The sequence below is a fragment of the Anoplophora glabripennis genome, unplaced genomic scaffold (genome assembly GCF_000390285.2).
Source record: "Anoplophora glabripennis isolate ALB-LARVAE unplaced genomic scaffold, Agla_2.0 scaffold967, whole genome shotgun sequence".
Classification (NCBI taxonomy): Eukaryota; Metazoa; Arthropoda; class Insecta; order Coleoptera; family Cerambycidae; genus Anoplophora; species Anoplophora glabripennis.
Window position 1 is genome coordinate 121,256 of NW_019417062.1, and position 23,521 is coordinate 144,776.

General features: G+C 30.0%; 1 protein-coding gene across 2 annotated transcripts; it reads left to right on the top strand.

Moving 5' to 3' along the window:
• Positions 1 to 32: 32 nt before the first annotated feature.
• Positions 33 to 13,974, top strand: LOC108913217 (arrestin homolog). Of its 2 annotated transcripts, none has more exons than XM_018718729.1 (8): positions 33 to 94; positions 3,876 to 3,994; positions 4,424 to 4,696; positions 4,753 to 4,976; positions 5,084 to 5,241; positions 7,002 to 7,145; positions 7,202 to 7,331; positions 13,795 to 13,974. In XM_018718729.1, exons 2-8 carry the CDS (start codon positions 3,886 to 3,888, stop codon positions 13,897 to 13,899), a joined length of 1,143 nt encoding a protein of 380 aa, XP_018574245.1. In that variant the 5' UTR covers positions 33 to 94; positions 3,876 to 3,885; the 3' UTR covers positions 13,900 to 13,974. The 2 variants fall into 2 exon arrangements, with proteins under 2 accessions (XP_018574245.1, XP_018574244.1); XM_018718728.1 differs by lacking the exon at positions 33 to 94 and adding an exon at positions 787 to 1,048 and having other exon boundaries at positions 3,880 to 3,994.
• Positions 13,975 to 23,521: the final 9,547 nt, after the last annotated feature.

A 23,521-nucleotide genomic window follows, 5' to 3' on the forward strand; every position in this document is an offset into this window, starting at 1 on the left:
AATTATTTTATCATTAGCTGACATTAATAAATTGAACCTTCTGCTTATTACAAATTTTATTAGAAGCTGAGAGGAAATGTTTTCCTTATTGGCTGTAAGTGTAAGCTTATAGTGTGTACTAATACAAATAATATTTTACTTATCAAAATGTAAATCCTTTTGAAAATATGTATGTCCTTTCATTTGCTAATAGAGTCTTCACTGTTGGGTTAATAACTAATTTTGTAATACTTTACCTTATACATTTGATTAAATGTATACATAGAACAAATTTGATTCATATTAACAATACTTTTATGACTGTTTGAAATTAGTGCCTTTCAGTGGTGACTTGATACAAAACTGTGTCGTCCAACTTAGTGCTACTAGGCTTACTAACAGCCAAACATATAAAAAAATCAAGTGCTAGAATCAGGGGTCTAAAGCCTTAGGTTTAACTAACAAAAAGTTGGTGAATTGATATACAAACGTGTAGACCAATTTCTATTTCACTGAGTTTTGTGTTAATTTGTTGTGGGGGGGGCATTTAATTCCTAATTTTGAGTCAAAGAAAAAATATATTTTGAAAAAAATATAAAATCAAATATATTTAAAGTACCTCTAAAACTAATCAATTCACAAAAAAATCATTATAAATTTTTTTTGTGGGAGTTGTACCTTCATGCCTGCCTGTTTAGTTTTAAAATTTCTACAGCAATGATCTTTTTCAATTTTCCATATTTACATTTTATTTAACATAGTATCTGTCATGTTATATGCAAATATTTTAAGAATAAGAATATTGTTTTTAATACAGAATTAGGAAGTTCTGTTTATCAAAAATTTTATTAGAATTTTGCTCTTAAACTGTTTTGTTCTGTTTGTAAGACCTCGAGAATTTATTATCTCCACATTGTTTTTTCATTTTCTTCTTTGTTTAATGGCCATTTTTTCAGTGTTATCTCAATCCATGATATAACTTCAGGAAGTTGTTCCTTGTATGATTTTTGAACAAACAGACTTGACGAACCAGTGGTGTAGACCAAGGACCAAATATATATTATCGAAGGTATATAAGTACCTATTTGTTGTCAACATAAATATAGTTTCTTGAAATTTTTCTGAAATATTTCAAATGTTTAATGTGTTTTGATGACATTTGGACTTATAACTTATTTCCCAAGAAGCACTAATTAAAATTTAAAATTTCAATACCACCGAAAACTTTTGAAATTTGATAAGAGCAAAACATTTCTATTTTATTGTAAAAACTAGCCACTTTCAAATTATCACGGTATTAATAAATTGAAAATAATTTATTTCATATTTACAAATTTGTAAAGTTTTTTTTTATTCAACATAAGTTTAAATACATATACAGGGTGTTTCAGGATTATATGCAAAAATTTTAAATACGAATTGGGAATCGGAAATTAAGAAAAAAGTTCCTATGGACGTATGTCCGGAAACGATTCGTTAAGGAGTTATGGCCATTTAAAAATGGCAGTCGAGTTTTAAATTTTTTTCTCAAATTTGAAATCAGATAAAATCCTGAATTTTGGTACAGATGTTATACTGATCCAGGCTGATCTAACCAGTGTTTTTTCGTTAAAATAATCTTATTTGGAACGGGTGAAATCAACAACACCCTGTATATTTTTCATGAAAACATTTGACTCGTTAGGATTTCAATTGTGGCAATACATCTTTTGGAGAGACAGATTAATTTAGAAACTTTTTCATCTGTTTCATCTTTATCATGAAATAAGTTTTTGAGTAAAAAAATAAAATAAAATTTTTGTTTGTATTTCAACGACTAATCTAACCGAGTGCCTATTATCTAAATAATAAGAATGTAAGACGTAACAGCGTGTTTATAATTGTATTGTCTTCTAGTTTGATTTGCATGCAGTTAATTCCAATAAAGTGACATAGTGATGGTCAAATTTAAAGTTTCCATGCATCATTGCTGTCCTAACAATTTAACATATCTGATAGATTAAATACTAATATTAGGTAGATATTTTTATCTTTTATTGCCAAAAGTTTAGTCACCTAAAAAAAGGCCTATATTTTGTTTAATTTAAAAAGTACTGAGGAACTGACATTTCTTACAATATTTTTAAAACGCTTGATTGAATTAGACACAAAAAAAAATATTTTTATTGACTCGTACATCACATCAACTTATTTTTAATGAGCATTTGATTTTTACTCGTAAACATGCGTTCTACAATAAAGTTTAAGTTTTGGCTGAAAATAAGTGATTTTTCTAAATCTGTTGAATATATTTTTTGAAACCTGTCATATTCCTAATTTTCGCAACATAAAATAAATTTTATCTTTATTTTTATTTTTAAATGTCTACTATGAGAGAATAACACATATAATTAATATTTGACCTTTAAAAGTCACTGATTGTGATCATCCGTAAAACCTTTTACTTATAAGGCTTTGCTCTTTGTTCCAACAAAACTTGGTCTTTTAAAAAAATCATGGATTCTGAATATGATATGACATGTCATACATTCGCTTTGTCGATCAGTTTGCACAATGTTTTGGTTTATTTATCGACTTTCAATGGATAAAGTCAAGATTTGATGGAACCAATGCGTATTTATGCTTTTCCCTTTATTAAATTAACAAACAGTTTATTTTTACTAAAAAAATGCTATACTATAAAAGGTGTTTTATAATAGCTGTGTTCTAAAGTACATTTTTAAAAAAAATTTTTCTTATTAAGGTATAATTTTAGTATCCAGATTCTAATTTCATCAAATTAGAACACTTAATACTGTCAATGGGGTGGAAAACGGCATTATAAAAAGAAATTACTTGGAATATCTATCCTTTGTCTAGATCTAGAACAAGATTATAAAACACCTTTTATAATATATGTGACAACAAATTTATAATTTCTCTATTAACAATAATAGAGAAATTATAGACTTGTTTAGTAAATTCAGCTGTGAAAAACATACTGTCGTATTACCAGTCTCAAGTGTACCTATTTCAAGAATTCACCATACTTTCAAATCGGGACCATGAAGCCGGAAAAAAACCGCCCTATGCATGTGGCGAGAGCCGAGGACGACGGCGACGCGCGACGTCCTAAAATGTGGCGTTGCAGGGTGCGATGCGCGGGAAAGGAAATTTTCACCTCGCTTTCCAAAATTCCGTCGTCGCGCTCAAAATCGCTCCGAGCAGCCACAAACTGTCAATCACGATAGTAAATATTAAAGAACAATGCCGTCAGCAGAGATTCCTAGGACGACATGTAGATTTTCACCTCACTTGTCTTTGGACTCAAATTAGAGCATTGACTATTATCCTGAAGCCAGCTACCACGTGCCGAAGGATCATAAGATTGGCAAATTCAAGGAACTAATCAGGATTAGCAGCTAGCTTTTAGTTTCATGAAACCCTGAATTATCTTGCTCATTGGACAAGCTAATCTTGCTGTTCCGCGACAATAGCCATGTACTGGTCCCATGATAATCTTGACCTATCTTCAGGATTTGTAAATAAAGCAAAATATCGTGCAACTGTCGAAAGTAAATATATGACATATCATTCTAATCGAGGAAAAATACAATTGGTTTTGTTCTACAATTTCATTCATAATTATTTAGATGAGCTATTGAAGAGACTAGATTTTCCAAAAGAATTTTCATTTTCATAAGTTACGAAGCAAGACGTGGGAAGAAAACTTCCCAAGTTTTCTTAGTATTCAAATATTTTTTCAACTAAATTTTATTTGAAGTCATAATTTAATTACAAATAATCTTTAATGTAATAATACTTTAGCATTAATTAAGTTAAAGAAACCTTACAAAAGCCTATATAAATATATGTTCAAGGTGCATAACTAGATTTGTCTTTATTAACATTTCAAGCTAGCTCAGAATGGTATACAATTTTCGAGTATTTAAAAAACAATCTCCTAATGGAAAACTTACCATGTACCTGGGGAAGAGGGATTTTGTGGATCACATATCTGGTGTAGAACCAATTGGTAAGAAAATTTTGAAATATTTTTCTAATACATAGTTAAGCTAGTAGATTGTTTCATATTTTAAATGAATTTTTCTGTATTGAGTAGGTAACTAGTAGCTAATGAACATTCTTTAGATAATCTCTGAAGTAGGTACCTACCTACCTACTAAGTAATAATTATTGAATTAGCCAGAGCTGCAACTAGGGTGAAACCTCAAACAGGTGAACAATGTTCCTATCAGGGCAGTATGTTTCTGAAAATTGAGCAATGCATCTTAGTCTGTCTTCCCCGCAGCTCTGAATGAAACTGAATTCATGTATATTCAAGTTATTAACTGATGACAAAACTCTGATGCAGTGGTTGAAATCAATGATTGCCTATAAAAAAATGCATTTTATGACCCTTATTGTTGAAATTAGAAGAGATGAAGAACTTTAAATTTTTTAGATGGTGTAGTCGTTATTGATGATGACTACAAGAACCGCAAAATTTTTGGCCAAGTAATCTGCAGTTTCCGTTATGGCCGCGAAGAAGATGAGGTTATGGGATTAAATTTTCAAAAAGATCTATTTTTGGTTTCTGAACAACTCTATCCTTTACCTGAGAAATCAGTAACAACCAAACTTCAAGACAGATTAATGAGAAAATTAGGAGACAATTGTTATCCATTTACATTTATTTTACCACCTAGTGCACCAGCTTCAGTCACTCTTCAACCGGGTGAGTTTTAAATATGACATAGTGTGTTGCTATAATAATCAATAAAAAAAATATAGGTTCTGAAGATGAAGGACAACCATGCGGTGTTCATTATTATGTTAAATTATTTGTGGGTGAAAATGAGACTAATCGTTCTCACAAAAGAAATGCTGTTATGATGGGTATTAGAAAAGTTCAGTTTGCTCCAACTAAACAGGGAAGGCAACCTTGCACTGTTGTTAGAAAAGATTTTATGTTAAGTCCAGGTGAACTAGAACTGGAGGTTACGTTAGATAAACAGGTAATAAGAAATGATTTTATTTAATAAATTTGATATGGTTTATAAAAAGATTATAATTTTCTTTAAATTCATTTACAAAATCGAATATGAATATCAATTAATTATAGCTATATCACCATGGAGAAAAAATAACTGTGAACATTTGCGTACGAAACAATAGTAACAAAATAGTAAAAAAAATCAAGGTAATGGTACAGCAGGGTGTTGATGTTGTTTTATTTCAAAATGGCCAGTATCGAACGTCTGTGGCAAGTATTGAAACTCAGTAAGTAAAACTTTATTCTAAATTTTAATCTGAAACAAAGGTAGTATACGAGCAGTGGTATTCAATCTTTTTTCTCGTGGACCTCTTCAAAAATTTGTATATTCAAGTACCCCTTTATCTTCGTATAATCGGAGTTGGAGTAAACATACATACATACATACATATTATGTAAATTAATACAATATTGGTATTTAGACATAGACAGGCAAATGAAAAATTCTAACTTGCTTCTGGATTAAGTTAAATGAATGAATAAAGGAGGATATAATATTGTGGAATTCTGGAGGCTAAGGGGATGTTTAATTAAAAATTAAAATTTTTTTTTTCGTCTATGTACCTACCTATCCTAACAGATCCCTTCGTGTACCCCTTAAGAGGTCTTCACGTATCCCTGGTTGAATACCATTGCTATAGAGTATATTGTTTATTATCTTATTTTTATCTATTCATTTTCCTAGGTTTTGATCATTTTAGGTCAAATTTAATGAACTTTAAGGAAAACTCATAATAATGATACCACCGAATTGTTTGGAAATTGGATAAGTACATTTCTTGTGGTATTTCTAAGAAAAAAATATATCTTTCATTTGTTAAAAAAAAATGTGAAATTTTTTAATCAAAATACTACCTATTTTAAATTCAATGTATAAAAAAAATAAGAAAAACGGCATAGAAATTAATTTAGAAACTATGCACTCAACCGTCTCAGAACAATTAATATACCTATATATTTTTTATAAAAATAAAAATATAAAAAGTACCAAGATAAATTTCTTAATATTGCTTATTGTTAATCTCTCAAAGATATGTTGCAAAGATCCTTGGATAAATATTTGGTGGAAAAAAGCAAAAAGTATATGTATAATCGGTGGGTACCATTATGAATTTATTTAAATTACAGAAGGAGGAAAATCTTTTTTACTTTATCTGATCCTATGTGATATATAAAATATATATCAAACATTTAAAAAAAGGTATTTTGCACTGCAGTCTCTATCTGTAAATGTTTTTAATAAAATAATTTATTAATTTATATCCGTCTAATTATTGACATTGCCCAAGAGTTTTAGGAGAAATTGGTCCGTCCGCGGCCAGGGAGCAGCAAGATTGACGTCAAATCTAAGAAAAGGTGCATAAAAAGAGGCAATTCTTTTCTGAAACTGTCATAATAGAATGATAAAAGTGGTAAATGTAATAAACAATAATGATAAATGAGTAATTAATCAGATTTGATAGCGTTGATCGCAATCTTTCCTTGATCCTGATAGCGTATAAACATCAAAATTGATAGGTAGCCGTCAGCCCTTATTTTAACTTACCTCTTAGTGTAGCTTATAAACTCAATGGTGGTGTTGCTCGGTAGCCTTGTAATTTACTAATGTTTTGGTGGTTAGAATTTAAATTATTTCTTTTGGCATTTAACGCCTTCAGATTTGACAAATTACATATTTATAATATTTATTTATTGTATTTATTTCTTTTATTATCCAGTTGCAACAGATTAAACAACAAATTATCTCTTTTTGTACTTCATGTTCTAAGTTATGACGTCTTGACTGCATTACCTCCTGGATAGCCCAAGCTGCCCTAAAACTATTGGCAGCGTCAAGAATTAGAAGGATTGTCTGTCTTGTACATTTAGTAATGCAACTATCGAAAAAATAAAGCTTAACTACAAAATCAGTATTATGAAATTTTTATAGTTGCCTTGTTTATTATATTTGAATTCTGTAAATAATTATTAGGTAATTATTTTTTAGAGAAGGTTGTCCCATTCAGCCAGGATCAAGCCTACAGAAAGTGGTTTATTTGCAACCTCTTTTGTCGTCAAATAAAGACCATAGAGGCATCGCTCTGGATGGCCAATTAAAAAAACAGGATTTAAATTTAGCTTCCACTACTCTGTAAGACTATAAAATTTGTTCAATTTTATTATACATATAGAAATTATTTTATTCAGATTAGCATCACCTGATCAACGTGACGCCTTTGGAATTATTGTCTCGTATGCTGTAAAAGTGAAATTGTACTTAGGAGCACTAGGTGGAGAATTATCTGCAGAGCTACCATTTGTTCTTATGCATCCCAAGGTAAGACTTTAACCAACATTAACATTAAGAATGGAGTACATATATCAATTTAATGAAAGATTCCTAAAGTCAAAATAAAATTATTGAATTTTGAGTCAAACGTGCCTTAATGTATGTATTAAAATTTGAAAAAAAAATTGGACAAAAAATGCACTATATCAAGTGTCTAATAGATTTCAATCAGTAAAATAACCATTTCTAAATTCCTATGTATGACTTGATAATAAAGTTTGGATTTGTTTCATTTCTAAATTAATTTGCTTAATATTTTAAGTCTTGCTAGAGGAAAATTATTCTGCAGAAAACATTGTTTTTATTTTGGAAATGGTCAAGGTTTTTTATCTTCAATTCTATTATACCATTTTTTGCATATAATATCCTTTCTTTTTGTTGTAATGATAGATAAGTTTTTTAGAAGAATTAAAAATTACTTTTAATGAAATAACCTGACCCAAATTTAATACATTTACAAAAATAAGAATACATAGTGGCCCACGTTTTAATTGGGAAACTACATTAGGTGATAGAATAAATTATTTTAAACAAAAAGTTTCGTATGACTGTGGATTGTAGAAAGCTCTGAGGAAATTTGATGTAAACTGATGTACCCCCACCCTAGGAAAAGTCGCTAAGAATATGGCGGATTCTTCGAGCATATACTACTAGAGGCATGCCATTGCGAAAACTGTGGCTGAGTGTGCGAGAGAAACAGACAGTACATCAGTACATCCTGTCTCACTCTAGCACGTCACGATTGGTTGGAAATGAATGCTTCAACCAATCGCGGCGTGCTAGAGTGAGACAGCATATCTGAGATACTGTCTGTCTCTCAGCCACACTTTTTGCATTGGCATGCTACCTCTAGTAGCATAGTAAACATAACCTGTTCTTTTTCCTGGTTTTAATACTTTTAATTATTATACATTAATTTCTGATTAATTATTATAATCCGAGGTAATAAAGAGATTGTTAGCTATGTAGTAGTGTTACACGTAAATTGAGTTTTTTTTTTTATTAAGAGAAGTTTACATTTTTTGGTTAAATACAGGTTTATATATTTGAATTCCAGCAAAAATAATTTAGATTAGATTATATCGGTCTGAATTTTATAAATTTTGTTCAAAAACTTACGAAAGCGTATTTATTTTCTAAACATATTTTAAAATGTAAGTTTATTATAATTTTTATTTCATTATTAACTATTACTGGGTATAGTATTACTTATAAATAAATAATCACTAATAAAATACACAAGAACAAGATAACTAAACTGAACAACTACTCGACCACATAAAATAAGGTTTTTAATGCATAAAGCTGAGATATAAGAAGGTTTAAGTGAGGTTAGTTACATATACAATAATGAAAACATACTAGATTTATGGATGAAAATATGAGTACGGAAATCGTAATAACTGTCAGTCGCTAACAAAATGGTGGAAATATGGAAGACGCGGGAAACGTAACTTTCCCTACTGATTGATTAGTATACTGTGATTAGAAGCAAAAATTCATGAAGTTGACTGACAAATATGTCAATCAGTTGCATGTCAAAAAAATTAAAAATGTCTATACTAATGATTTTTTAGACTTCCCACAATATAATTATAAACTTGAGCTTACTCATTTTATTACAACTGTGTATATACTCCTGTATGTATCTGAATTTCATATTTTTTTAAATGTGAAAAAAGGGAGACAAAGATTTCGACGGTGTCATGACAAAAAGGCGTAAGCGCTAAAATTACAAAAATAAGATTATTGTGCAGTTGTGTAGAAGTAATATAGGTCTATCGCACTGTAAAAAGGATTTAACCGACAAAAATTCGGTGTCGAAATAATTTCGCTGCAACGCATCTAACCGCCACTTTAATGCGCAACTAGACCAGAACAGGACGGCAGTAAGTGTCTTATCCCCTAAGAGAGAGGTCGATTACGCCCGACTACAATAATTTCGCTCCATTTCAAAAGGTACCTAACATACTAATTATTAGCTTTCATTCAGTATCTGAAGTCTTTTTTAATTGATTTTAATATTTAAAAAATGCTTTTACGTGGAAAAAATCCACTTTATTTGTTATTGTCGGTTACGCCTTTTTATATTATTTTATTTGGGAGGCTTAACTACCACTGCCCATACAAGACACCATGTATTATTTGAATGAAATTAATGTAATCAATACTATACTATTATTAAAATATACAAAACAATTGCAAAAGGAGCCATTAGTTTTGTTTCTGCAGCACTGCAAATTGTTTGCAAACCATCATAAGCGGTCATACGGCCCCCTATTGTAAACTTATCAGCGGTCAAGTGTTTATGAAGTAATTGGACCACTGCCTTTAACAGTTTACAAACGCTACAGAAACAAACCCACTTAATGAACTTTTTAAACAGGTTTTATTATCAATAAAATATACACAGTTATCGTAATAACTGTTTTAAATTTGGATTCTAACATGTCGGTTACGCCTTTTATTTTTACTCTTTATAGATGACGTCAAATACTCAAAAAAATTTATGTCGAAGGCAAAAAATTAGGGATATGGCCCTTGCAACTTATAAAAGTGACGAAATGATTAGTAACATTTTGGATGAAGCGTTGCAGCACGATGTGATAATAGACACAGCATGGAACGCATACGAAACATGATCTGATTTAGCTCAAAATACAGTGACGATTTTTGAGACAGAATCAACCCCTGATACCCCGGACACTAGACACACACAAGTAGAACTGGATTCTATTTCACTAGTAGACTATAACCCAAACTACTTATTGGAGCATGATACTGATGAAAATTATTGCTGTGAAACTACCCCTAACTTATTCTCTAAGCAAAGCGACTTTTGTCAACAGACTGAAAAGGAATAAAAGACTGACCCAAACTGTGATAAAAAAATTTTATTCCGATAGTGATGATTCTGGTGGCAGGACCAAACTGGTTCTGGTGAGCAGGACCAAACTGCTCACCATGATTCCACAAGTGAATCTGATGGTACTGATACTGAATCAATCGATGAAACTTCATCCTCAAGTTCCAGTTCCAGTCAATCCAATGAAGATGAGAATTTTAAAGGAAAGAAACGCAAAAAGAAAGCTAGTACTCAAGAAGTAAATAAAAAACGAATACTCTTGGATAAGTGTTACAGGAACTACAAGAATGAAACTGTTACAAAAAAAGTAGTACTGCCTAATCCGTGTCTGAAGTGTACCAATCAGTGCAATACGTTTACAGAAAAAGAAAGAAAAGATATTTTTACACAGTTTTGGAAATTAAAAAATAATGTTGAAAAGAAGAATTTTATTAATGGATGCGTTAATATTGTACCCGTAAAGAGAAAAAGAACTATGGGTGAATCACGCCGAAATTTAACCTACCAATATTTTTTTTATGAAAGATGGTGTGCAAAGGAGAGTATGTTTACAATTTTTTCTGACTACATTAAACGTTACTCAGAAGCTGACAAGAAACGCTCTTCAAGGGAAAATTGAAGAGAACAGAGAGAAAAGGGGTAAGCATGAACCCAAACACAAACTAACTGCTGAACAAGTGAACGAATTTAAAAATTTTATTGAAAGCCTTCCAGCAGTGCCCTCACATTATTGCCGAAGTTTAAGTAATAAATTATACTTACCTTCAGAAACGAGAAGTATTGCGAACCTTTATTGACTTTTTTCTTCAAGTATACTGGAAAAAAACGGCACGCCTTTAAAAATTACTAGTTTCAAAAATTGTTTAAAGAAAGATTATAACATTGGAATTCATGTTCCGAGAAAAGATAAATGTACGCATTGTGTGCGATTTGAAAATATATCAGAATTAAATCGAACAGATCAAGATAAACAAGAATATCTACAACATCAAAAAGATAAAGTTAATGCTAAACAAGTGTTTCTTTCCGAACAAAATAGATCATCCGATGATGGTTTCATTTTAGTTTCCTTTGATTTACAAAAGGTTCTTACCACTCCCCATGGGCCGGATATGGTATATGGATTTAGTAGAAAATACGCGGTTTATAATTTTACCAGAGAACACTATACCAACGAGAAGCGACAGAATCGGCGGTACCTTTGATGTTTTGTGGTCACGCTAGAGTTGACCGATTTGACAGAAACACAATCGTTTACACTGAGAGAAGTTACACTTTTGAATAGATGTACACTGAACGAACTGCATCAGTATCGAACATTGTTCATATAATACAAGGAATAACTGTGGTAAAATGTAGACAAATTAGGTATTATAATATCTAATCCTTACGTAATCTCAACAGGGTTAATTCTTCACCAGTTTTGGATGAACAATCGCAAAAAGCACAATAATAACCATTCATTTTATTGATTTCAAGTTGATTCTAATTGTAGATGGAAACGAAATACAATACAAATACATCCACTATCAATTAACATTATACAACACAACTGTCCACCGCCAAAAAACTATTACTCGTTTCTTCTATTTATATTTGAAGCCTCTGACAGCCACTGACAATTGACAACAACACAACCCAATTCGCGCATGCGCATACGAAAACTGTTAACGCAGAAAGCCTTGCTGTCGCTTCTCGTTGATATAGTGTTCTCTGATTTTACCGTGTATGAGACCAAGTCAAAAAACGGATTTTGTTATATTTGGGGCGAAAAGGATGGCAAGAGGAGCGTTAATGAAATATGCTCAAATCTATATTCTTACCTCACTAAGCTGGATAATGACGGAAAGTATAAATTAGTGTCACTTTTCTGTGATAACTGTCCAGGTCAGAATAAAAACAAATTTGTTCTGTCGATGCTCCAGCATTTTTTAAAACATTCCAAATCAGTGGAGGAGGTAACAATCACATATTTAGTCGCTGGACATACCTACATGCCAGTTGATAGTGTACATGCAGTTATAGAAAAATACGTCTCAAATATAAGCATCCAGGCGCCCTCTGAATGGACCACTATAATTAGAAACACAAGGCGTCGTCCCAAGCCCTATGAAGTAATTCCTGTTCATTACGGAGATATTTTAGACTGGAAGTCTCTTGCGATCCCCAAAAAAATCGTAACCGTGCAAGGCCAAGACATTAAAATAAATGATATTGTTAGTTAAATTTTCTAAAAACAGTGACAAACAGTGTGTTATTTTTACACAATATGACATGCAATTGGCACATGAAATTCAATGGGCTGATAGACGATGTGATAATATTCGTCGAGCATATAACTCCGAGTTAGGCATTAATAAAAAAAAATTGAATGATCTTATGAATCTCTGTCACAAACTTATAATAAAACCTCAATATCATGCTGAGTATTTCGCACTTAAGGCAGACAGTAAAGAACCCGATATTCTCCCACAAAGTGACATAGAAGACACTGTAGAATAGATCAATTACCAGCTGGATGAATCTAAAAAAATACAATATCTAATAAAGTGTTTTATTTAAATTTTTATAAACTATAGGTATACAAGTAAAAAAATGTTTGCACATTTTCATTTTATTTATCTTTATGTATTAGTAACTCGGTACATTCTTTTATTAAAATATGTTAAAATGTTTTAAAATTCCCAGAATAAAGTTTTTTGTTATGTTTATTTATTATTTTTATAATAAAAAATATTGAGTAAGGTTCAACCACCATTGTTTTATTTCAGTATCTAAAACCCAAAGGCGTATAAAGGGCTTAAACGCCTAAAAGTATCGCAAGGCTAGTACTCCCAAAATCTTAAGAACCACTTAAAAAGGTGTAAGCGTCGAACACCAACAGAAAATAGTCGTAAACGCCAAATATCATAATTTATTAATTTGAATCGATTTTGTAACAAATAGCAGACTATTTAGACATAATAATAGTAGTTATTCGATCCCACCAAAGAAACTGATGAAAAATCTCAATTATGCATGGTTTTCTGTTTTTCTGGTCTCCTGAATAATTTTCCATAAGCTGCTTACGCCTTTTTGTCGTGACGCCGTCGATTTGTTTCTTTTTCACCAAATGTTCATCATTGTGACTGTGTGTGTGTGTTCTTATTATTCCTATTTTGTTTTGAATGACTGAAAAAGTTTCATTTCAGGGAAGTATCAAATTTTCAGGTGATTTTTTTCTTTAAATAAATTTTATTTTACTTTTCGAAAACTCTCGCCCCATGAAAAATAAACTCATTCTATAAATTATAAATTTTAAATGAAGTTAATGAATTGATGTAATAGTGATACTGTGACTGTGTTACAAAAAAGTAATGCACATATCTTACTCTTTTCAAAAGGAAAAGTATATTTCTGGACAAGAGTTTATACACTCCATTTTACTTACATTAACTTAAGGAAATTGTGCCCTTGAAAGTTTGTACACTTCCTCTTTTGGAATACCTGTATAGAATAATTTGTTACTTTAGTGTTAAATTTTCTTAAATATTTATTTTTCCATTAATATTAATGTATATTAAATGAATATATTTGCATTTTTAGCCCAATTCAAAAGGAAAACTTATTCAATCTGATAGTCAAGCAGATGTTGAAACATTTCGACAAGATACAATTGAACCAGATGTAGATGAAGATAAATATGATTAAAACATGAGATTAAGTGTTTGTTGATACCTTGTTTATTATTATTAAATATTTATATGCCTAATATTACTATTTATCTTTATGCAATCATTAGTTAAATAAATAATTTAATTGTTGTGTCAAATATAGTATTAATATCAAAATAAGCGTTTTCATGGTCAAAAATTATACTAAAGATATTGTCCTTGACAATAATAGATTTTAAATTTGTGGAATCAAGCATAGGGATTTTGCGCATATCCTCTTCAACTTGCATCCTTTTGTTTTGTTCCATTTGCAAGTCAAATGGCACCTACTTACAAACAATGGATTACCATGGAAAATAAATAGATTTGGATCATAAGATACTGGTAATAACTAATAACGTATTAATTAAATCTATAAACAGAATGTTTTTTCATGAAACCAAAAATTTTTTTCTTTAAAATTGCCTGCAGTCTATTTTTAAGTAAATAAAATAGAGACATAGGCTGTGGTTTATATGCAGTGTATCTCAATATTATATGTTCACAGAGCTGCTACACACACTTGAGATTTAATGTCATTAGAAATTTTGTTTATTAATAAATAAAAACATTATGCTTTATAAACTTGTAAACATACGATAACCATCGTCAATGCAAGTCAACAACTTAAAAAAATTAAAACACCTACGGTTTGTTTGTTTGTGAAAATTCAGAAAGAGAAAATATAGTATGGGTTTCTTCAGAGCCGGATTAACCTATGGTGAGGCCTGGGGCTGCCGGATTAACCTACGCGGGACCTTTTTCTATCAATTTTGACGATATAATATTTCTAAACCTAGGTTCTAAAAAAAAGCTCAATCGACGACTTACTGATATAAAATTTCAAAACATAACACTTTTTGGTTTCATTTTGCCAGATCTCCAAACCAAGGCCTGGGTTTTTTCTTCCATTTAAGAACAAAACAAAATTTAATTAAATATTAGACGTTTTACTTCATTTAATCAATTAAAAAAAGAAAAATACCAGTTTAAATTTGTTATAAGTATATTGAGAAATATCCACATTCTGTTTGACATACATGTATATGACAATATACATTTCTTAATTTTTAAGGACAGGTTTTGTCACAAAGCATCCATAAGCTTAAATTTACTAGGTCACTAACCATTTCCTAACAATGTGGTTAATATTCTACCTTAATTTATAATACAAATTATTTTATAATGCAAAAAAATATATTTAAAGGTAATCCACTAAACTTTAAAAAAAAAGATATTGCATTTATTTTACCAAATTTCAATATGTATATTTATAATTTTAATAAAAATTTATCTGAATTTATGATTTAAGAAATCACACTGAACTAGTTTAATGTAAATCTTATCACATGTTTAATTATCTAATATTTTTCTTAAATTCAACCTTATGTAGAGAAACATGTCAATGACAGAAAACTTCAATAATATAGTCGACGCTTTAGTACGAAAACATGCTATCTCAGATTTTGGTTGGAAAACATGCTATCTCAAATTTCAGTTGGAAAACATTCTATCTCAAATTAAGCTTGGAAAACATGCTAACTCAGATCTTTAGGTAAAAACATGCTATCTCAGTGTGACTAGAAATTTAAGTTGGCACAATGAATGATTGAAACCGTGCATTTATAATAAACTCATATAACATATTTTTTAAAAAATAAGGAATGTTTATGTTCAGGTACACTGTTTATTTTATTTTTCTTTTCAACATTTTTCAATTAATTTTGTTAAGTTACTGTTATAAACGACAACATTGTTAATTAAAAAAATAGAATAATATGCAGTATGCTGCAACACGTACATTACTAGACGTGTTTTAAAATAACAAATTATAAAAAAAATAGTGTATACCTTAATATATAAAAATGTTTGTTATTACTAAATATTATTATATTTTTTCATACAAGTTTGCTTTGATATCAAAATTAATAGCATACTCTTATCTGATTTATAGTCTCTACTTTTGATACACTTATTTTTCTTTATCACAAAATCTGTGATGCACAATTTATTCTGAAAATAATTTTGTATGCCTAAGGAGACTGCAATAAAAAGAATTATATAGTGGACCAGGCTAGGCCCTAAACTCCGGGTCCGAATCGTTTTTACTGCACCTCAATAAAAACAAGGTAGCGGTGNGTAGTAATAAACATTTTTATATATTAAGGTATACCTACACTATTTTTTTATACGTGTTGCATCATACTGCATATTCTATTTTTTTAATTAACAATTTTGTTGTTTATTACAGTAACTTAACAAAATTAATTGAAAAATGTTAAATAAAAAAAAATAAAATAAACTGTACCTGAACATAAACATTCCTTAATTTTTTAAAAATATATGTTTATTATAAATGCACGGTTTCAATCAGTCAATGTGCCAACATAAATTTCTAGTCACACTGAGATAGCATGTTTTCCAACTGAAATTTGAGATAACATGTTTTCCAACCGAAATCTGAGATAGCATGTTTTCGTACTGAAGCGTCGTAGTCTTTTATTTTTTTACTCAAAATAATACTTATCCATAATATATAGAAAAATTAAAAATGATGATACAATTAAATTTATCAGTCTGCAAAGCAACCTCTTGTTTTAAAATGTTAACAAAAATAATTATTCACAATAAAAATGAAAAAATATGTTGTTCCATTTAAAAATACTTTTGTCGGTTAATGAATAGGTCCCACTTTATTTCATTCAATGTACATCAAAACTGGTATACTTTAAAAAATTTATTTTAAAATTAAAAACTATACCAGTGATCGAAATATTTCTACTAAAATTTTTGATATGAATATGCAGGCAAGTAGGGAGTAACACACCAATTGCAAAGGTACATTCTACACTTAATAATTAAAAAAAAACTGATTCTCATTATACTCAAGTAATAGCATTATATTAAAGTAACTGGTCATTATAACTGTTACAGTACCCCGTAATAATGCCTATTATTTTAATTGTAGCGTTCTTGTAATAAATTTTAAAAATGCCACATTATTGACCTGTACATATTTTCTAATTTGTACACAGAGAGCATCTGTTGCTTCCCCGAGTTGTAGATGCCTTTCTTTAAAATCTAACACAACAAATAACCGCAACCAATTCAAAAGCATGGCACCCTTTCATCCAAATGCCCTGACCTGGCAAGTGAAATATGCAGTAGCTCCGTCTTGTTGATACCACTTTTCCATTATAAATGTCTAAAATAGTCCTTGTACTCATTTTGTCAAAATTCTCTCTTCTGTTATGCGGTTCTCCAAAATTAAAGGTCCAATTAAGTATCTATGTATGATATTCTACAATAAAAACGAGAATCGGTGTAGAAAATTAGTTTCAACTGTTGGGTGCAGATTTTTGCTAGACTGTGTGAGAGTTGGGAGTATAATTTATGTCACAATTGAAAACAAACGGAAAACAGGACTATTTATACTACAACTAAAACAATGTGCATATGATGTTTTGTCCAGTTATAATTTGAAACAAATAAAAATTAGATAACATTTTTATTTATTTCCGAGTGTACAATATACTTTCGAGTTTAGTGGGTTGCTCCTAACTTATCCTGTACATCATATTTTAAGACATATGTTAACAAAAACTCAATTAGCTGCCACCATATTATTTGCACATATAGGGTGTAGCGGCTTTAATGCAGAAAATTAAAAACCTAGACTCTTGACAATAACAGAAGTAAAATAATATATGCTACCATAAGGCGATTATGAGATTTGAGTGTCAAAAATATTTTCCGAAAAATTACAATAAGCGACAAAATGTTAATGCCGGTCCCATTTAACATAGCGCAAAAAACATTGACCTAGTCCGCACTCCACACAGCACCTGTGGAATGTCAGTCAGTGTCAGTGTTAGTACGCTTTTGGCTTGCGGGTGAATTGCTGCTAAGTTGTGTCAAAAAGATCGCGCTTCTACTGTTTAGACATTAAGTGTTTATTAAAGACATTTCTTATTTTTTATTTTTTAAGTTATTGTTTTAACTAAATCGGCAATGGATAACGAGGACAACAATAATACGTTTACTACTATTGAACGATAGCGGTAAGTTTACATCTTTTTTGTTTGTCGTGATCCAACCTATCACTTGCTAAAATAATAGTAGTCTTTTCTGTAACACCATGTACTTTGTTTCTACAAACCTCTTGTCTGGGATTGCACATTATCATTTACAGTGAAATAACTAATTGAATTTTATGTTTATTTTTCCTTTTAATTAAAACGAGAGGATTGTATTAAACTGGCCATTTATTATTGCATTAAAACATTTTATCTCTTTTATGTGTATTTCATACATTTTAATTTGGCAACACTGATTTGCGCAAAGGCTTGACTCTTTGTTAAGTTCGGTTCGGCAAGAGTGTGCTGATGTTAATCGAATGGCACGACATTTTTTGACCAGGACCGTACTAAGATTTATTTCTTCGCTACAAAATTGAAGTTCAATTTTCTTGACAAAACGTGGATATATGAATTTCTTTATATAAGGCTTTTTTATTGCATATATTCCTAGGAGTCTGCATTTTATTTTTTCTGCACTAAAGACGCCACACCCTGTATAATTGCATATAAGGATACATTTCAAAAGTTACCTTCAGATATACAAATAAACTAGACTAGATTATTGACTGTTCTTAAGCTTCTTTTTGAACACAGATTGTATAAGACTTAATAATTAAAAATAAATTACAAATCATGTTTGAAATAATTTTTTTTTTTAAATAATGCAAACTTTACGTTGACACATTTTCTGTTTGTTTTTAACCATATAGAGTTTATCTGTACAGAATTTTAAGATACCATATTAAATTTTAACTAGATTATATTAAAAGCCATACTCTTCAAAAGTGGTCACAGGAATTAGATATTTTTTTTATGGAAACTTCCAATTCTAATTTTATTGAGAAAATTAAGGCAATGTATCTACTTATGTTTCAAAAACATTTGAGCAATGTTTCAATGCATTTTTGAATTTTTGTTACCACCATAGATTAACTGAGATTTAGCATAAGCTAATAATTAAATTGGATTTTACTAATAGTTGCTGCAAAATAATAGTTACCTATCTTAAAATGAACTTTAAGATATATTTTTAGAAAAATGCTATTTTGACTAGTACTAACCCCCAAACAACATTTATTTATTTATAATCATAATATAGACAACCAGTCAGATGTAGGAATGAAATTCTAGATAGCTACTTTCCCATAAAACCTATCATAATACAAATAAGGATGACGAGAATTTTATAGCAAAGGTTTAATTTATTATTTTAAAATCGTACTGATTGTCTAACCAGGGCTTTTCGGAAACTGTGATCATGTCACCCTGATCTTGTCCGGAGAGTAAACCAATTTATGTTGTAGTGTTTGAAAAAAGATTGTTAAAATTTACATATGTCTTAATTGCATATGCTACGGCAATAAAAAACAGTTATCAAGAATTAGATATTAATATTTCCATTTAAATACAAAAAAAAAATACCTCTTCAAATTGGAAAACAGCTGTTGGCAATCTCATTTGATCTCACATCATAGTTTCCTTATATTTATTATGTACCTTTCATATACATACAGCTTGTGTGCATGAAAGTAGATGGCTATTGGCTACTTTTTTTTTAAAAAAAAGGACGGTTAATTTGGCAGGTAATCAGTGGGTTCAAGGGTATTGAGCAGTGGCAGATGGTGCAGGGGGCTCTGGGGCGTCGCCCCCCTAAAAATTTCCATATCAAAAAAATCTTATTTAAAATTTAGTTTACAATGTTATCTACATAATTAAATATATCAGCCTTATGAAACACATTAAAAAGTAAATGTTTTTGTAATGTGCAGTCAATTTAACTCGACTTGCAAAATTCTGAATACGTGGGCTCCTCGTAGCTCACCTTTACACTTGTAGTGTTTAAAGTGGTGGTCATGGTTACCGTCGCGCAGAATGGGAGGAGCACATATTTATTATGCAGTTTGGGCTCTGTCCGACCGTAACCAAATAATAAGCTATTCACAGATTTATTTTTTAATAATTTGTCCAGATGTGTAACATTTTGTTACTTACATATTATTTTTTGTGTCTTTTAAAATATTGTAAAAGTTTAAATTGATTGTAGCATTTGCAAAAATCAATGGTGCGAAAAATACCAAACTTAAATGAAAAAGTGATTGAAAAGTTTATTTCGGCATAAGAATGAATTTTCACTATAAAAAAAATAATTTTCCCTATATTTAAATAGTACTTGAAATAAAACTACCCAATTAAATTTGATTTTTTTTTCAATACTTATTTTTCTGCCCTGTCTGGTACAGAGGTCAAGAGTCGCCACTGATATTATGGTCATGAACGAAATGCTATAATAATTATATATAAATACGATATTACCAAGAACTGAAAAAGTATCACATCTACTTTCAATGCATTCAATTGAATGTTACAACATTGGTGTACAATTGTCATGGTGTTTATTAAGAAAATATGCAATATATATGAAACATTAAAACAGCCAACGGATGATTTAATAAATGAAGGGGCCCATAATACTGTTACTGAACACATTTTTGAAAATTTGGTATTTACAGTAAATAATAGGCATGTTTCCTTTTTACATTCAAAAAATTGATACTTGATACTTGATACAAAAATGTCAGGTACAAATAGATGAGGTCAAAATAATATCACTTCTTCATATAATTTTTTTTTATACGGGCCTTCGTTAATAAGTTACGGGCCCTCAAAGGTGAAAATTAAAGTTATTTTTATTTACAGTCTCTAAACTATTAACTTCAGCATGATGCAAATTTGGTGATCGATAACACATGTGTACAGCTTGTTTTTGATGTTGCAAATAAAACTTCGTTATGCCCAGAACGCCAGGGATGGACTATGCCCAATGGCTAACAGCCTAGAATTTTTACATAGCTGCCGATCGCAATCTGCCTGTATAAAAAATAAGTTCTCTGAAGAATTTATCAATGATAATACCCTCTTGGTTCAACTCGGTAAAATTAACAGTGTGATTTTATGTCACAGTACACATCGAGCGGCGCCACCACCATTTTTTGTTTTTAATTTTTAATTGGACATAATTACTATTTTAGAACTGTACATATTTTTAAAATAAGAACCTAGAAAATATTACTATATGCTAATGTAATTTTCACTAACAAAATTTGACAAATACAAAGTGTATTTGTCAAATAACACAAAATAGAAAATAAAACAATAAGTTAAAAAAATTATTTAAAAGAAAGAAAACTATGAAAATACATTTTCAATATGGGCACTTTCCACCTCCACACACACTTCCTAAGTCTACAAATGTTATTTGTTTTTACACGAAAAGCATTTGTGGGGTATATCACAATGGAAATGAATTCTTTGTGGTAATTAATCCCTTGGTTATACTGGGATTGTGTACACCAAACTTTTCAAGTATCCCGATGGAAAAAGTCCATCGGGTAAAAGTCTGGAGAACTTGGTGGCCGTGAAATTGGGCCTACTGTCCCAACCCATTTATTATTAAACAATGGATAAATAATTTCGTACATCAATATTGAAATGGGGAGGAGCCCCATCATGCATGAACCAAACGTTTCTTCGGGTGTCTAATGGAACATCGTCTAATAGTGGCTGCAAATTATTTTACAAAAACTCCAAATATCGATGTCGATTCAAACGTTCCTCAAAAACGTATAAACCTATTAAATTATTACCCCAGAAATGCGTTTTCTTGTACAAACAAATAACATTCGTAGTCTTAGGAAGTGTGTGGAGATGGAATGTGCCCATATTGAAAATGTATTGTGAAAGTTTTCTTTCTTTGAAATCATTTTTTTAACTTTAACTTATTCTTGTTTTGTTTTTCTATTTTGTGTTGTCAAATTTTGTTAGTGAAAATTACATTAGCAAATAGTAAGATTTTCTAGGTTCTTATTTTATAAAAATGTATTCTTCTAACATAGTAATTAAGTGCAATTAAATATCAAAAACAAAAAATGGTGGAGGCGCAGTTTGATGTACACTGCGACATAAAATCACAAATATTTCTTAATCTGTTAATTTTATCGAGTTGAACCAAGAGGGTATTATCGTTGGCAAATTCTTCAGGGAACTTATTTTTTATGCAGGCAGATTGCGATCGTCATATATGCAAAAATTCTGGGTTGTTAACCATTGGGCAGAGTCCGTCCCTGGCGTTCTGGGTATAATGAAGTTTTACTTACATCAAAAACAAGCTGTATGCATGTGTTATCAATCGCCAAATTTACATCATGCTGAGGTTAATGGTTTAGAGACTGTAAATAAAAATAACTATAATTTTCACTTTTGAGATCCCGTAACTTGTTAAAGGCCCGTATGAAAAAAAATTATATAAAGAACTGATATTATTTTGACCTCATCTATCTGTACTTAACTTTTGTGTATCAAGTACCGGGATACCTTGTATATTTATTCACAGGGATGAGTATTAAATCGGGTGAAATAAAATAAATATTTCATAAAGTAATGTATTTGTGGTATAAATATCAACCTAAATTTCTGTAGAGTATTTTTCTGAACTTAATTTCTCAAATGAAAGCTTTCGAAATACAAAGAAATAATTGTAAATGTATTCTTACCGATTAGATAAAAAACTGAATCGTCATAAATTCATGCAATCAGCTTAATTTTTAACTACAATTATGAATTATAAGTAAAATATTTGTAAAAAAATGTTTTTGACAAGTAAAACATTTTGAGACCACACCTAGATGTACAATTGTGAACAATTCAGTTTAATAATAAATTAATCTAAAAATGCCTGCCATTCTCTTTTCTCTTTCGGTTCATGTAGTACACTTACTATATTTTGTAAATAAGCTTCTACATATTATAAACTCAAGAATGCAATTTAATGAAGTTTTTTTTAAAGCCAATGCACATAATAGTGATTTAAAAAACTGTTTTTGTGATCTAACACAGCAATATCAAAATCCTATATCATCAAATATGGTGTTCACCCCACACATGAAATTTATTCGATAGCTGATTAATTTTTAAATATATAAGAATCATAAGACTGGTTCTGCGCATTTTCATTATATAATTTCAGTTGCCCATAAAATAAGTCACCGACTGTCTCGTGTGTGATGCTATTTAATCTACACCGACAAAAAACTCTACTAAAAATTTTAATCAGAAAAAAATTTTTTTAATAAAATCAACTTCAGACTAGGTTCTAAATAAGGTGTAAAAAATAAGGTGTAAAAAAAAAATGTAAAAAACCAATGTTAATGAGGCCGCATAACAGATATTTTTTTAATCAATATTTTGCCGTAACTTTTTTAGTTGATTTTTTTTAATTTGGTGTTCTATTGGTGTTACTGGTAATAAGTTGCATCTATGAAATATTATGTATCAAAATTTTGAATGTCTAAAGAACACAAATGCTTGCTATTGAGAAGAAAAAACTAATCATAACATGTTTTTTAGTTTCGTACAGAAATTAAATTGCAGTTGAAAAAATTTGAACATAACAAAAAATTATATTTTATAAACTACTATTTTAGGTTTTCTTCTCCGAGATGTTGAGATTCTTATGAATTAAAAAAAATTGTTTATGAGTAAAAA